Raw genomic sequence first — 15,405 nt, 5'->3', positions numbered from 1 at the left:
AGCTCATTCCTTTTCATTGCTGAGTAAATAGTCCACTATATTGCGATTTGTTTATCCATTCACTTATTTTGGATATTTGGGTTTCTAGCTTTTGGCTGTTACAAATAAAATTACTCTTTTTATGGACATGTAACTTTCATTTCTTTTTGGGCAAACACCTGGAAGTGGAATGACTGGGTCATCTAATGGGTGTACATTCAGCTTTCTACAAACTGTCAAATTGTTTTCCAAAGTAGGTGTACAGTTTTACATTCCCACTAGCAATGTAGCAGGGTTCCAATTACTTCACATACTTGCCAATGCTTGGTATCACCATTCTTTTTAATTTTGGCCATCCTAATAAGTATGTAATGGTATCTCATTTTGGTTTTAATTTGCATTTCCTTAATGACTAATGTTGAGTATCTTTTATGTGCTTATGTGCCATCTGTGTATCTTCTTTGGTTAAATGTCCTTTAAAATATTTTGCCACTTTAAAATTACGTGGGTTGTTTTATTATTATTGAAATCTGAGGGTGCTTTATATATTTTGGGTACAAGCCTTTTATCAGATATTTGATTTACAAATGTTTTCTTGTAGTATGTGAGTTGTCTTTTCATTTTCTTCACAGTGTCTTTGAAGAAGAAAAGTTCTCAATTTTGATGAAGTCCAGTTTATCAACTTTTTCTTTTATGGATCGTACTTTGGCTATTCATATCTAAGAAATCTTTGTCTAGCCCAATGTCACAAAGATTTTCTCCTGTGTTTTCTTTTAAGTTTTATAATTTTAGGTCTACGATCTATTTTGAGTTAGATTTTGGTATAAGGAATGGATCAAAATTCTTTCTTCTTTCTTTATTTTTTGATGGATATCCACAGTTGTCCCAGGACCATTTGTTGAAAGGACTGTTCTTTCTCCAGGGAATTGCCTTTGTACCTTGGTTGTAAATCACCACCACATATGTGGGCCTATTTCTAGACTCTGTTCTGGTTCAGTTGATCTTGATGCTTGTCTTTGATGCTTATGGCACACTATCTTGATTACTGTACCTTTACAGTAATTCTTGAAGTCAAATAGTGTAAGTCCTCCAACTTTGTTCTTCCCTTCCAAAGTTGTTTTGGGTATTTTAAGTCCTTTGCATTTTCATTTGAATTTTAGAGTCAGTTTGTCAATTTCTACAAAAAGGCCTGCTGGAATATTGATTGGGATTGCATTGAATCTGTAGATGGATGTGGGTAGAATTGGTATTTTTTTTTTAAGATTTATTTATTTTAGAGCAAGAGAGCATGAGCAGGGGGAGAGGGAGAGAGAACATCCTCAAGCAGACTCCCCACTGAGTGGGGAGCCCAATGTGGGCCTCGATTCCAGGACCCTGAGATCATGACCTGAACTGAAACCAAGAGTCACTCAACCAACTGAGCCACCCCAGTGCCCCTAGAATTGGTGTCTTAACGACGTTGGGTCTATCGATCCATGAACACTTCATTATGTCCCCATGGGTTTAGGTCTTTAAAAAATTTCTCTTAGCAATATCCTGTAATTTTCAATGTATAGGACTTGTCATCTGTCATTAGATTTATCCCTAAGTATTTCCTATTTTTTGATGCTGTTGTTAAGGTAATTTTAAATATTTTAATTTCTGGAACAGTTTGTATAGAATTGGTCTTATTTTGGGGCCCCTGGGTTGTGCAGTTGGTTGAGTGTCCGACTCCTGGTTTCAGCTCAGGTTGCGGTTTTGGGGTTGTGGAATCGAGCCCCGCTACAGGCTCCACACTCAGCTCGTGGGATCTGCTTGGGATTCTCTCCTCCTCTGCTCCTTACCCTGCTCTCTCTCTCAAATAAATAAGATCTTAAGAAAAAAAGAATTGGTCTTATTTCTTCCTTAAATGTGGTAGAATTTTCCAGTGAAGCCATCTGGGTCTTGAGTTTTCTTATGTTTCAACTAAAAATTCAGTTTCTTACATAGCTATAAAGTTACGCAGGTATCTGGGCTGCCTTTTTGAGTGAGCTTTGGTAGTTTGTGCCTTTCAGGGAATTAATTTTATCTAAATTGTCAAACTTACTGATATAAAGTTGTTCGTACTATTGTCTTACTATTCTCCCATTCTTTATTATCCTTTTTAATATCTCTGAAATCCTAGTGATGACATCTCTCTTCTGATGGTGCTATTTTGTGTTCTTAATTTGTTTCCTGACTAGTCTGACTAGAGGTTTATTAATGTTCTTAATCTTCTAGAAAAACAGCTTTTGTTTTCATTATTTTCTCTAATATTGTTTTGTATATTTCCACTCTGATCTTCATTTTTTCTTTTCTGCTGTTTGCTTTGGGTTTCATTTGCTTTGCTTTTCTAATTTCTTAAAGAAGAAGCTGAGATTACTGATTCAAGACCTTTTCTGATAACAGGAGTTTAATGCATTACATTTGCCTCTGGGAACTGTTTTAGTTGCATCTCACAAATTTTCATCAATTTAAAATGCTTTCTAATTTCCCTTTTCATTTCTTCTTTGACCTGTAGGCTATTTGGAAGTGTGTCAGTTGTTTCCATATAGTCGGGGATTTTCCAGATATCTTTCTGCCATTGATTTTTAATTTAATTCTTTTTTGGCAAACAACATACTCTGTATGCTTTGAACCATATATTTATTGGCAATTTGTTCTATGGCCCATAATATTATCTATTATGGTAAATGTTATATACACTTATGAAAAGAATGTGTATTCTGCTGTTGTTGGCTGGAGAGTTCTGGAAATGTCAGTTGGTGTTGTTCAGGTTGTCTGTATCTTTGCTGATTTCTTGTCTGCTTCTCAGTTATTGAGAGAGGGGATGGAAATTAGTTGTGAATTTGTCTATGATAGTTTTTCCTGCTATCTGCTACTTTATTTTAAATCTGCTTTAGATACATAAACATTTTAGGATTATTTTGTCTTTTGTCATTATTAAATGACCTTTATTCCTGGTAATATTTGCTCTGAAGTCTACTTTGTGTAATATTAATTTAGCTACTCCAGCTTTCTTTTTAGCATGGTATATCTTTTTCCATTCTTTTATTTTTACCTATGTGTGTCCTTATATAAAGTGGGTTTCTTTTTTTTTTTTTTTTAAGGTTTTATTTATTTGACAGAGAGAGACACAGCGAGAGAGGGAACACAAGCAGGGAGAGTGGGAGAGGGAGAAGCAGGCTTCCCGCGGAGCAGGGAGCCCGATATGGGGCTTGATCCCAGGACCCTGGGATCATGACCTGAGCCGAAGGCAGACACTTAACAACTGAGCCACCCAGGCGACCCTAAAGTGGGTTTCTTTTAGACAATATGTAACTGGGTCTTGTTTTTTAACCTGTGTGACAAATTCTGCTTTTTAACTGGGGTGTTTAGATCACCTCATCTGTTTGTTGATAAGGCAAAATTAATTAAAATTTGCCATTTTGTCATTTGTTTTCTATTTGTACCATCTGTTTCCTTTTCTCTTTCTTTCTACCTTTTGGATTGAGTGTTTTTATTCCATTTTGTCATCTTCGTTGGGTTATTTGTTAAAACTCTTGTGCTGGCTTTGTGGTATTCATCTTGAATATCCTGCAGTTGACCTTCACATGACAGACTGCCTTAAAGTTTTGAAATGGTGTGCTTCTGCTCCTCCCTTCCCAGCTTTTGTGCTGGTGTTGTCAAAGTTCTACTTCTGCAATATAGGATACATGTTTTTGCTTTAAAAAATTCTAGGTTGACTACTTTTTTTGTTTTCAGAATTTAAAAATGTTGCTCCACCATCTTCCAGCTTGTATCGTTTCTAACGAGAAATCTGCTGTCATGTTTGTTTGTTTTCCTCTGCAGAATACGTTTTTTCTCTGGCTACTCTTAAGATTTTCTCTTTATCACTGGTTTTAAGCAATTTGATCATGATGTGCTTTGGAGCAGTTTTCTTTCTGTTATGTTTGGGGTTCACTGAGTGGCTTGGGTCTGTGGATTTTCATCAGATTGGGAAATGTTTTTGTCATTGTTTTTTCACATATTTTGTCTGTCTCCCTGCCTCCCAAGTCTGTGTATCACATAGCTCACAGTTCATTGTTTTCTAGCCTTTTTTTCCCAGTGTTGTAGAGTTTCTGTTGTCTTCAAGTATTCATCTTTTCCTCTGTGAAACTGAATCTGTTTGTCCTATGCCTTGCAGTTTTCATCTCTAGGCAGTGGATTTGCTTCTTTCTTAAAATCTTCTGTATCTACTGAACATGTTTGATTTTTCCTCTAGCTTCTTCTTTTTTTTTTTTTTTTTTAAGATTTTATTTATTTATCTGACACAGAGAGACACACAGCCAGAGGGGGAGCACAAGCAGGGAGAGTGTGAGAGGGAGAAGCAGGCTTCCTGCCGAGCAGGGAGCCTGACATGGGGCTTGATTCCAGGACCCCGGGATCACGACCTGAGCCAAGGGCAGACGCCTAATGACTGAGCCACCCAGGCACCCCTTCCTCTAGCTTCTTGAGCATTTGTGACACAGTTTTAACTTTAATGTCCTTGTCTACTCTATCATTTGTACCTTTTCTGAGCCAGTTTTGATTGAATTTTTTTCATTTTGGTCCTAATTTCCTGTTTCTTTGCATGTCTCGTAATTTTTTTATTGCGTGCCAGACGTGGTGAATTTTGCCTTTTTTGGTTACTGCGTATTTTTGCATTCCTATAAATATTCTTGAGGTTTGTTCTAGGATGTGACTTGGAAACAGTTTGAACCTTTCAGCTGTTGCTTTTAATTGTTGTTAGGCTGCGTTTAGTTTGGAGTTTATTTTTCTCTACTAACAAGGCAGGACTCTTCTGAGTACTTGACTCAGTGCCCCACAAGTTATGAGCTTTTCCAGACTGGCTCCTGAGAACAGGCACTGTTTGTGGTCCTGCTGAACTTCAATTATTGTTTCGCAGTTATCCTTTAGGGTGGCCTGGGGTAGTTTCCTCACACCACACACTGATCAGTACTCTGCTTCATTCCCTGAGGGGTTCCTCTCTAGATCTCTGGAGTCTTACTTTTGTGCCGCTCTCTCTTCTCCAGAACTCCTGGGAGCAGTCCTGTGAGTGCTCCCTGCCTTGGTTTCCCCCAGTTTTTAGCTGTATTCACTTACCTCCAAGAGTCTTTTGCACCCCCTGGAGTCCTTCTCCTTGCTTTGTAGGATGGCAATGTTCTTGAGGCAGTAAGGCTCACCTCACATGCTCCCTGACTTACGGATCACTATTCTTTGTTGCTTGATGTCAGTGTCTGGAGAACTGGTGTTTTCTAATATTTTGTCCCCCTTTTTTTTCCTCCCAGTTGTTTCAGGTGGGCAGTTAAATCTATCCCTATAACTCCATCTTGGCTGGAAGCCTTTATAAAATATACAGCATTGTGACTCTTTTGTCCGTGTCATATATTTAACAAAGGTTTTCCTTATGGTTAGATTGATTGATTTACCACGGTGTGTAGTGGCAGGTAGAGAAGAGTGAACACTGGATTCATGATTCCTTTCCCTGGCCCTTCCTCCCTTCCCTACCTCAGAGTGGAAGACTCTCAGACATATGCCTGACCCTTGGGGGGGATGTGGGTTGTCTCTCCTTGCAGAGCACTCTGAAGAGGCTCTCTCATGAAGGTACTGACACTATGGTACACAATGTCCTGTGTGGCCATCCCGGGGTGGTGGTGAGGGGAGGGCTCAGGCCTAGCTTCTATGTCCTACCTGATTTGGTGGGCTCATCTACCTTGGTTAGAGTGATGATTGGCTCTGGTTACTTAGGCCAGTGATGGGACAGGACTCAGGGGTGGGAATAGTTCCTTTTTCTTTCTGGATTTCAGTGGAATGATTCCAGAATAAGGAAGACCACAGAGGGAGCAGGACCATAGTAAGAGAGCTCTGTTTGTTTCTTCTTCCTGTGTTACCAGGTTAGTGTGCACGACTTCATCCCTCACACCTCAGTGCTTTTCCTTGGTTCCATGTTTGCCCATGTAGCAGCTGTCACCTCACTTCACAAGTCTGGTTTGAAGAACCAGAGTAAATACTTTTGCCTGTGCAGGTCCTTTAGTCTCTCTTGGTCATCAGTCTCAACTCTGCTGTTGTAGCTCAAAAGCATCCACAGCTGATACATATTTGTGGCTGTGTTCCAATAAAACTTTATTTAAAAAACAAGTGGGAAGGGCAGGAGTTGAGACCCGAAGGCTATAATTTGCCGACCCCTGCCTCAATTCAGGTCCTCACTTTACTGGGTTATTTGATATTTTTTTGTGTCATTCCGCTATTACAATTGCTTCCAGAAACCATTGCCAGTTCTACCTTGCTTAAAACACAGATCTCATCATGTTACTTACTGACTAAATAACCTCTGGCTTCCTATAACATTCCCAGTAAAGGTCAGAATTATCTTACCCTCAGAGTCTCCATAGTCTCTTTTTATATTTCTGATCTTACCTCCAGTGATTCCCCGTCTGTCACATACCATCTGCTTGGCATGTTTTCCTGCCCTGTGATAATTCCGTAAGCTTTACTTTTTCTGGAATGTTTTCTCCCTTCCTGTTACATTATATGTGTGTATTGAAACCATCCACCTGCCTTGGGAACCCTGTTTACATCCCACCTTCTTTCAGAAGGATTCCAGAGCCCCTCAGGTGTAGGCAGTTTCTCCTTCCTTCATGCTGTTTGAGCACTCCTATGGTGCGCCCTCCTGATGTGCTCTTTGTTAGAAATGTGTGTGTGTGTTTGTGTGTGTGTGTCTTGTTGACCCAGAATCCCTCCTGAGGTGGGAGTTGTGCCCTCTTGTGACCGCTGTAGTCTAGTGCAGAGCCCAACTCAGAGCAGAAGCGTGTCAGGCGTGTGTTTGAGATGGCACAAAAAGACTGATGTCTTAGGGGTGCATTGCCCTGGGGACTCGTGTTGTTGTGGGCACAGCTCTTGGCTCCTCCTTGGGGCCCACATGCAGGCCCCTGAGGAGGCGGGCTGTGGGCAGGCTGCCTGTGTTGGGCCACACTCCTGGGCCCTGGGCGGTGGCAGGCCTGACTGTCCCAGGTCCCCTTTGCTGCTGCCGCTTCCTCAACGGCCTCTTGCCCTTTGGTTCCACAGAGCTGCGGTGCAACCCCGGGCAGTTTGCCTGTCGCAGCGGCGCCATCCAGTGCATCCCCCTCCCCTGGCAGTGTGACGGCTGGGTGACTTGTGAGGATGAGAGCGACGAAGCCGACTGTCCAGGTGAGTGTATCGGGCAGGCAGCTGCCCGGGGCCCCGCTGCTCCATCACAGCTGCGTGATTGTGCTTCCGGGAGGGGGGTATGGCGTCCATTGCAGCCTGTGCTGGATCCACTTACTGGACGCTTATATTGAGCTGGCCCCTCCCCTCTCTCCGTCTCTCTCTCTTTAAAAATAGATGCCCAACGCAGGCAGATCCCAGAATTTGCAAGGTCGCAGGGTCAGGGCCGGGGTGAGGCAAGAGGGGTGCCCAGGATGCCACGTTTTGGTTGGCACTGCCAGCCCTGAGAGCAGCGCCCCTGAAATGTGGTGCCCTCTCGCCTGGCTTTGGAGGTAGGTGCTTTTTGAGACCTGCTTAGAGTCCTGTTGAGGGTCATTAGACTGGCTTTGGCTCTGCCAACTCATCCTGCTCACTCAGTCCCTAGTAATTTTTCATTTGGGGGTTTTCTCCTGACAATGCATGGACTCCTAAAGATCTATGCAGATGCAACAGAAAGTCTAAACTGTTGGTTCTCCATTTGGTTTCTGCCCCAGCACCCTCAGGGAGTATAATACACCTCATGAGTAATGGTGTTTGCTGCATCCCTGGTTCTTTTGGGTTAGGATGGAAGATGTAGTATCTTGCATTTGCCCGTACATATGTGTGTGATACACACACTAATTTGTTTAAGACCCAGGTAGCACCAATAAAGCCCCTAAGAAGAAGGTGTTTTTATTCTACCTTGAGAACCTCGGACCTAATAACTCTTCAGCCTGGCATTTAAATTTCTTGACATTCTGGTTTGGTTCTACTTTACCAACCTGATGTATTGCTATTTTCACTTTAGTGGCTCCGCTGGCCTGTTTCCTGTGCCCACCCCATGATGAATTTCCTAGCCACATGCTTCATTCATGCCTTTCTTTTTTTCCTGGGATCCTCTTGTTCTGTTTTCATGTGGGCAGATCTTACCTGTCCTTCAAGGCTTGGCTCAGATGGTACCACAACAAGTAGACATCTCTGGGCTCTCGGATGGAGGTTGGCTTCTGCCAGCACCTCTTCTCTCTCTCTGACAGCATCTAGAACCACCAGTATTTCTCACCATTACCTGTGCCCATGCTTGATCTCTCCTTCCAGACTATGAGCTCCCCGAAAGCAGGAGACCTGTCCTCTTCCTAAGTGTGACCTGGCCTAGGATGGAGGTCCTTTTTAACATTCGGTAAATGGAAAGAATGTTGTAATTCCTGTGGGTCAGGTACTGAAGAAAAACCAGTTAACCTTCAACCATGGGGATCAGGTAGGGTATCAAATACAAGGTGACATTTGAGCTTGGGACAGTTCTTTGAAGGGGGTTCCAAAATAAGAAGCAGAGGTGGTCTGGTCAGACTGCCTGAAAAGATGGCCTTTAGAGGGGATCCCAATTATCCCTTGAGCTTGTTCATTGGATTATGCATGTCTCTGGTTGAGGTGCTTGCCTTTCCAAATGAGTTTGAATGGTGGCAGCTGGGGCAGAAGCTTCTGGGACAGCCCTGTGTCTGGAAGCCCACCTGCTCCTTCCTTAGGTCACAGCCTGGAGAGCATGAACTACCCCGTGCTTGGGATGCTGATGCTTCATGTTCTGTCAGCTGTTGAGGACCAGTGGTTGTGACTGGGAGCTTCCCTGGGTCTGCCTTATGGGATGAGACTTCATATCCAGCCTCCTAGAGAATATTCTGAACAAAGAACCAAACGATTCTTGGCTGGCTTTCAAGTGGAAGGATGACTTATTTGCTGATCTCAAAGTGCCTTTTGGCTTAGCTTTTAAGGTTGTGCGTAATAACTGTTCTGTTGTGTAGGTACTGAAAACAATGGTAGGCACTCTAGTTCATCTTGTTTATCTCTCCATCCACTGTGGACTTGATAAAGGCAGGAACTAGATTTTATTTCTCTTCTGGGCCACATGGCCTGGCACAGGAGGTCACAAGTCGCTCAGCACAAGTGTTGATTTGAGGCTACAAAGGTTGCCATATTTTCTCCCCAAACAGAGAAATAAAGTCTATCCAACAGGAGCCTGGAGTTCTGAGTGGATAGTGTGCTCCGGGCCCTAGACACTGAGAGCACAATGATCATGGCAGTGTGTGGAAACTCACGAAGCCCTGATAGGACCAAGGAGTGTTTGAAGAGGGGTGGGAGGGCTAAGGCGCTGTTAGACCTCCTGGCTCACTTCTGGCCTCCCCTTGTGTCTGGTACTGTGTCGGTACTGTGATGTAGTGCCACGCCATGATCCAGGTGGCGATAAGCTTTGATCTCTGGGGTTCTGAGAAATGTAAGTTATGAAATATACAAGGAATAAGTATAGTACTTGTTTCTCACTTCCCCAATCATCAGTAATTGCTGAAATTTTGTCATATTTTCATTTTTTTTAATTAATTTTTTAAAAACATCATGAATATGTTAAATCCTCATTAACACTCTCCCCTACCAAAAAAAAAAAAAAAAGAAAAATCTTCGTTAGTGGGGAGGGGCGTGTGGACAGGGAGTTAGCTGATAACTACCTTTGCTGTGGCCTTCCTGTATATGGGGAGAGTTTAAATAAACCTATGGGAAGCCCTGGCCATGCTTGGTCAGGTTTTTGAACATGGGCTTCAGGACGTCTGGAAGGACCATACGAGATTATTTCATTGTCCTTCTGAAAGCCTGCTAAAATGATAGTAAAAGAGTATAGAAGATATAAAGCCATAGTAAAAGAGTATAGAAGATATAAAATATATTGGAAGATAGGAAATGGGTGGTGTGCTAGATAGAGTCTGGGCATCTAATATATTGCCTGCATTTCCAGGGCTGGAAGGCTGGAGCTTTCTTATTCAGACCCCACTGCCAGCAGGCTTGGGCTATCACTTAGTCCAGGAGATCCTTCCCATGCAGTTTGGAAAGTAGAAGGGAGGTGGACTCCTCCTTCCTCTGGCAGTGGTGTGAGGGTGCATGGGCTTAGACCAAGGTGAGTGAGTACAGCGGCCTCTGTAGCCTCCTCTGGCCAGCCGTCGCAGGGCTGCAGGGCAGCTGTGATTGGCAGAGGTTTTCTGCGGTATCCTGTCCTGTGGACGTCTTCCTCACTCTGGACTGCAACTGCGGAGGAGGAATGGAAGGCTGGAGGTGGCTCACTTTTGCACACACTCCAGCCTCTTCAATTGTTCTGAAAGTACCTAATGCCCTGTATTAAACTCCTTTATTTTTGAAATACCTACCATGGTTTCTGTTCTTCTGACCAAACCATCTTTGATGTAAATGGGAACTAACATAAGAGGGATAAAATTTTTTAATGGAGAAAAATGTACAACTTTATTAAGAGACATTAAAAAAGCTTTGAATAAATAGAGACAAGATATTCTTGGCTAGGAAGACTCAGCATGGTGAAGTGGCCTTATATTGATCTGTGGAGTCAGTGCATCTCCAAAGGGGCTTTTGGGAAATGTGACGAGTCAGTTTTAAAATGTGTAGAACAATAAAGTCCTAATATTGTAGGACACTGAAGAAGAGTAAGGTGTGAGCAGTTGCCTTACCCTTGTCAAGGCTTACATTATTGTTGGCTCAGGGAAGCACAGATTGGCCCGTGCAACAGAAGAGCTGCCAAAAACAGACCTGAGAAACGATATATGGCACAGGTAGAATTACATATCACTGGGCAGAGGATAGGTGCCTCAATCCTAGCGCTGTGACAGTTGGGAAAGAATGTATACACAATGTACAGAAAAATCAGTTTCAGGTTAATTGAAGAAAAACTTCTAGAACACAGTCTAGGAGAATACCTTTATGACCTTGGTAGGAAAGGGTTTTTTTTTTTGTTTTTTTTTTTAAGATTTATTTGAGAGAGCGAGAGAGCAAGCAGGAGCAAAGGTGCCGAGGGAGAGGGAGAAGCAGTCTTCCCACTGAGCAGGGAGCCCAACGCGGGGCTCGATCCCAGGACCCCAGGATCATGACCTGAGCTGAAGGCAGATGCTTAACTGACCGAGCCACCCACGTGCCCTGGAAAGGGTTTTTTTAAAGTCACAAAAATAATCAACTCTAAAATAAAAATGACCAGTTTTACTAGATTAAAATTAAGATCTGCTCAGCGGGGTGTCTGCTTCTCCTTCTCCCTCTGCCCCTCCCCCTGCTCTCTCTCTCTCGAATAAATAAAATCTTAAAAAAAAAAAAAAATTTTCCCTTTTTCAAAAGGTACCTGTAAAGAATGTGAACAGACAAGCCACAGAGTGTGAATAAATTTGCAATATGTGTAGCCCTTAAAGGATTATAGTACGGCACATATAAAGAACTCCTACATATGGACAAAAGACACTCAGGCATGTCACAGAAGAATTAATAAGAACAGTGGTTATGGGGCGCCTGGGTGGCTCAGTCATTAAGCGTCTGCCTTCGGCTCAGGTCATGATCCCAGGGTCCTGGGATTGAGCCCCGCATCGGGCTCCCTGCTCAGCGGGAGGCCTGCTTCTCCCTCTCCCACTCCCCCTGCTTGTGTTCCCTCTCTCACTGTGTCTCTGTCTGTCAAATAAATAAGTAAAATCTAAAAAAAAAAAAAAAAAGTGGTTAAACAGATAAAAAGATACTCAACCTCATTAGAATTCCAAGGCTGCAGTGAGATTCCACTTTACAGTTATTTAGATTGGCAAAAATTAAGATGTCTGTTGGCAAAAATTAAGGTATCAACAAAACCAGTGTTGGAGAGGATGTGAGTGACTTGGAAGTCTTAATCTGCTGCTGGTGAGGGGGATAAATTGATGCACCTGCTTTGGAAAACTGGCATTAACTTGTAAAGTTGAACATTCTCATATTCTGTGATCCAGGATTTCCATTTGGGGGAGCTCTAGAGAAATTCTTACAGCACTCTTCAAACTAATAAATATCTTGGAAACAACCCAAATGTCTGTGTTCACATGATGGCGTATTATGGACCAACAACGGTGAGTGAATAGTAGGTCCTTGCAGCAACATTAATCTTAAGGACAGCATGTAGGTGACAAAGGCAAATTGCCAAAAAGTACAACACAATAAAGACAAGCAAAAGTGACCATTGTCTTATGTACAGGTACATACAAGTGTGATAAACAAAAATGGCAAAATGGTGATACACAAAATTTGGGCTCCTGGTTCCTCCCTGGTGAGGAGACAGAGGAATAAGACCGGGAGGAACAACCCTACAGCTGATGTTTGGGTTCTGAAGTAGGGTGGGGGTTGGGGTGGAGGGCTCACAACTATATTTTATTATTAGGCTTTAATAGAGAACCCAGAAATAAACCTTCATATATACGGTCAAATTACTTTCCACAAGAGTATGGTTCAGTGGGTGGGGGGAAGAACAGTATTTTCAATAAATGGTGCTGGGAAAAGTGGACAGCCACATGCAAAAGAACTTTTGCTTAGCATACAAAAATTAATCCAACATGGGTCAAAGACCTAAGTATAAGAGATAAAACTATAAAACTCAGAAGAAAACATAGGAAAAAAGCTTCATGACATGGGCTTGGTAATGATTTCTTACATGTGGTACCCATGACCGACAACAAAGGAAAAATACAGATAAATTGAGCTACATCAAAATTTAAAACTGTGTTAAAACATTCAGCAGAGTGAAAAGGCAGTCTATGGATTGCAAAAAAATATTTGCAAATCATATCTGATGAAGGGCTAATAATCAGAATATATAAAAAAAACTCTTACAACTCAACAAAAAAAATCTGATTAAAAAGTGGGCAAAAGAGGGACACCTGGGTGGCTCAGTAGGTTAAGCGTCTGCCTTCGGCTCAGGTCATGATCCCAGGGTCCTGGGATCGAGCCCCGCATCAGGCTCTTTGTTCAGCGGGGAGCCTACTTTTCCCTCTGCCTGCCGCTCCCCCCTGCTCGTGCTCTCTCTCTCTCTCACAAATAAAAATCTTAAAAAAAAAATGGGTAAAGGACTTCGCATTTCTCAGAGAAGACATATAAATGGCCAACAAGCACGTGAAAATGTACTCAATATCACTATTCTTTAGGAAAGTGCAAATCAAAACCACCACGAGACACCACCTCACACGCATTAGGATGGCTGCTATCAAAACAAGTGCTAGTGGGGATGCGGTGGGGATGTGCAGATGATGGTGGGACGTGGAGAAGTTGGAATGCTTTTGCACAATTGGTGGGAATGTGAAATGGTGCGTCACTGGAAAACAATATTGTGGTTCCTCAAAAAATTAAAAATAGAATTACCGTAGGATCCAGTAATTCCACTTCTGCATATATGCTCAGAAGAATTGAAAGCAGGATCCATGTCCTTAAAAATGGTTAAAATTTTATATGTGTTTTGCCACAATGAAAAATATGTACATATATACACATACACAGATGATCTATTTTCTGAACATGAACAGAATGCTGTGAGAAGGAACAGTTGAGCAAGAAGGAGCTCTTACCCATTGAAAAATTAGTCCAGAAAATCCAATATCTGATTAATAAAAGTTCCTTTTTTTTTTTTAAGTTTTTTTTTTTTTTTTTTTGAGAGAGAAGGAGAGCAGGAGGAGGGGCAGGGGCGGAGGCAGAAGGAGAGAGAATCCCAAGCAGACTTTGTGCTGAGTTCAGAACCTGAGGCGGCACTTGATCTCATGACCCTGAGATCACCACCCCAGTAGAAATCAAGAGTCTGATGCCCTACTGACTGAGCCACCCAGGTGTGCCCCCCCACTTTTTAAAAAGATTGTATTTATTTGAGAGAGAGAGTACAAGAGTGTGCACAAGCAGGGGGGAGGGATGGTGGGAGAAGGAGAAGCAGACTCCCCACTGAGTAGGGAGCCCAGTTCAGAGCTCGATCCCAGGACCCTGGGATCATGACCTGAGCGGAAGGCAGACACTCATCCGAGCCACCCAGGTGCCCCATGGTTTTATTTTTAAGTAATCTCTATAAGCAATGTGGGGCTCAAATTCACAACCCTGAGATCAAGAGCTGCATGCTCAGGGTGCCTGGGTGGCTCAGTTTGCTAATTGTATGACTCTTGATTTTGGCTCAGGTCGTGATCTTTGGGAGTCGTGAAATCGAGCCCCGTGTTGGGCTCCATGCTGGGTGTGGAGCCTACTTAAGATTCTCCCTCTCTGTCTCCCTGTCCCTGCTTGTGTGTGTGCGTTCTCTCTCTCAAGAAATTTTAAAAAGGAGCTGCATGCTCTACAAACTAAGCCACCCAGGAGGCCCAGTAACAGTTACTTTTTTTTTTTTTTAAGATTTTATTTATTTATTTGAGAGAGAGAGAGAAAGAGCCCGCACAAGCAGGGGAAGGAGCACAAGGAGAGGGACAAGCAGACTCCACGCTGAGCGCAGAGCCCGATGTAGGGCTTGATTTCACGACCCTGAGATCATGAGCTGAGCTGAAATCAAGAGTTGGATGCTCAACCAACTGAGCCACCCAGCCACCCACCCCCTGTAAGAGTTCTTTTATTTTTTTTTTATTTTTAATTTTTAAAAAGATTTTATTTATTTGAGAGAGAGAGAGTGAGCACAAGCAGGGGAAGTGGCAGGCAGAGGGAGAGATAGAAGCAGACTCCCCGCTGAGCAGGGAGCCCAACTTTGGGCTCGATCCCAGGACCCTGGGATTATGACCTGAGCCGAAGGCAGACGCTCAACGACTGAGCCACCCAGGCACCCCAGAAACATTTTGTCTTTACCCCAGAATTGAACATTGTCATCATCATCTTTTTGTTTCAATAACTTTATTGAGATACAATTCACATACCGTAGAATTTGCTTGTTAAATTATGGGTTTTTGGTGGTTTTTAGAATATTTTCAGAACCATCACCCCAACTGTAGAATTTTTTTTGTCACCCCAAAATAAAACACTGTACCCATCAGCAGGCACTCTCCCATTTTCTCTTAAGCCTTAGCCCCTGGCAACCACTTACCTACTTTCTGTCTCTGTAGATTTGACTCTTCACATTTTATAGAAATGGAGTCATACAATGTGCAGTATTTCGTGTCTGGCTTCTCTCAATTGGCATAATATTTTCAGGTCCATCCATGTAGTTTTCTTTTTGTTTTACCTTTAAAAAAAACCCTGTATATGTACTTTAAAGAAAACATCTGTCTTATGTTAAGACTTTCAGTTTTTAAACACCTTTATTGAGATACAATTTATGTACCATAAAATTCATCACTTTTAAAAAAATGTACAAGTCTATGATTTTTGTGAAATTATTTATAGAGTTCTGCAACTTTAGAACATTTCCGTTCCCCCCAAAAGATCCCCATGTCTATTTGTTTTTTTTTTTTATTT

At 42.5% G+C, this 15,405-nt stretch overlaps 1 protein-coding gene across 2 annotated transcripts in view; it reads left to right on the top strand.

Annotated features, from left to right (window-relative positions):
* DGCR2 (DiGeorge syndrome critical region gene 2) overlaps positions 1–15,405 on the top strand; it is an 83,259-nt gene that overhangs the window by 22,689 nt on the left and 45,165 nt on the right. For both annotated transcript variants that reach the window (XM_006744985.3, XM_081801603.1), the window contains exon 2: positions 7,042–7,164. In XM_006744985.3, the coding sequence (XP_006745048.1) occupies positions 7,042–7,164 (123 nt within the window). The remainder of the gene's footprint in view (positions 1–7,041; positions 7,165–15,405) is intronic.

The sequence above is a fragment of the Leptonychotes weddellii genome, chromosome 13, assembly GCF_054177405.1.
Source record: "Leptonychotes weddellii isolate Sample4059 chromosome 13, ASM5417740v2, whole genome shotgun sequence".
Classification (NCBI taxonomy): Eukaryota; Metazoa; Chordata; class Mammalia; order Carnivora; family Phocidae; genus Leptonychotes; species Leptonychotes weddellii.
This window is presented reverse-complemented; position numbering and strand designations above follow the sequence as displayed.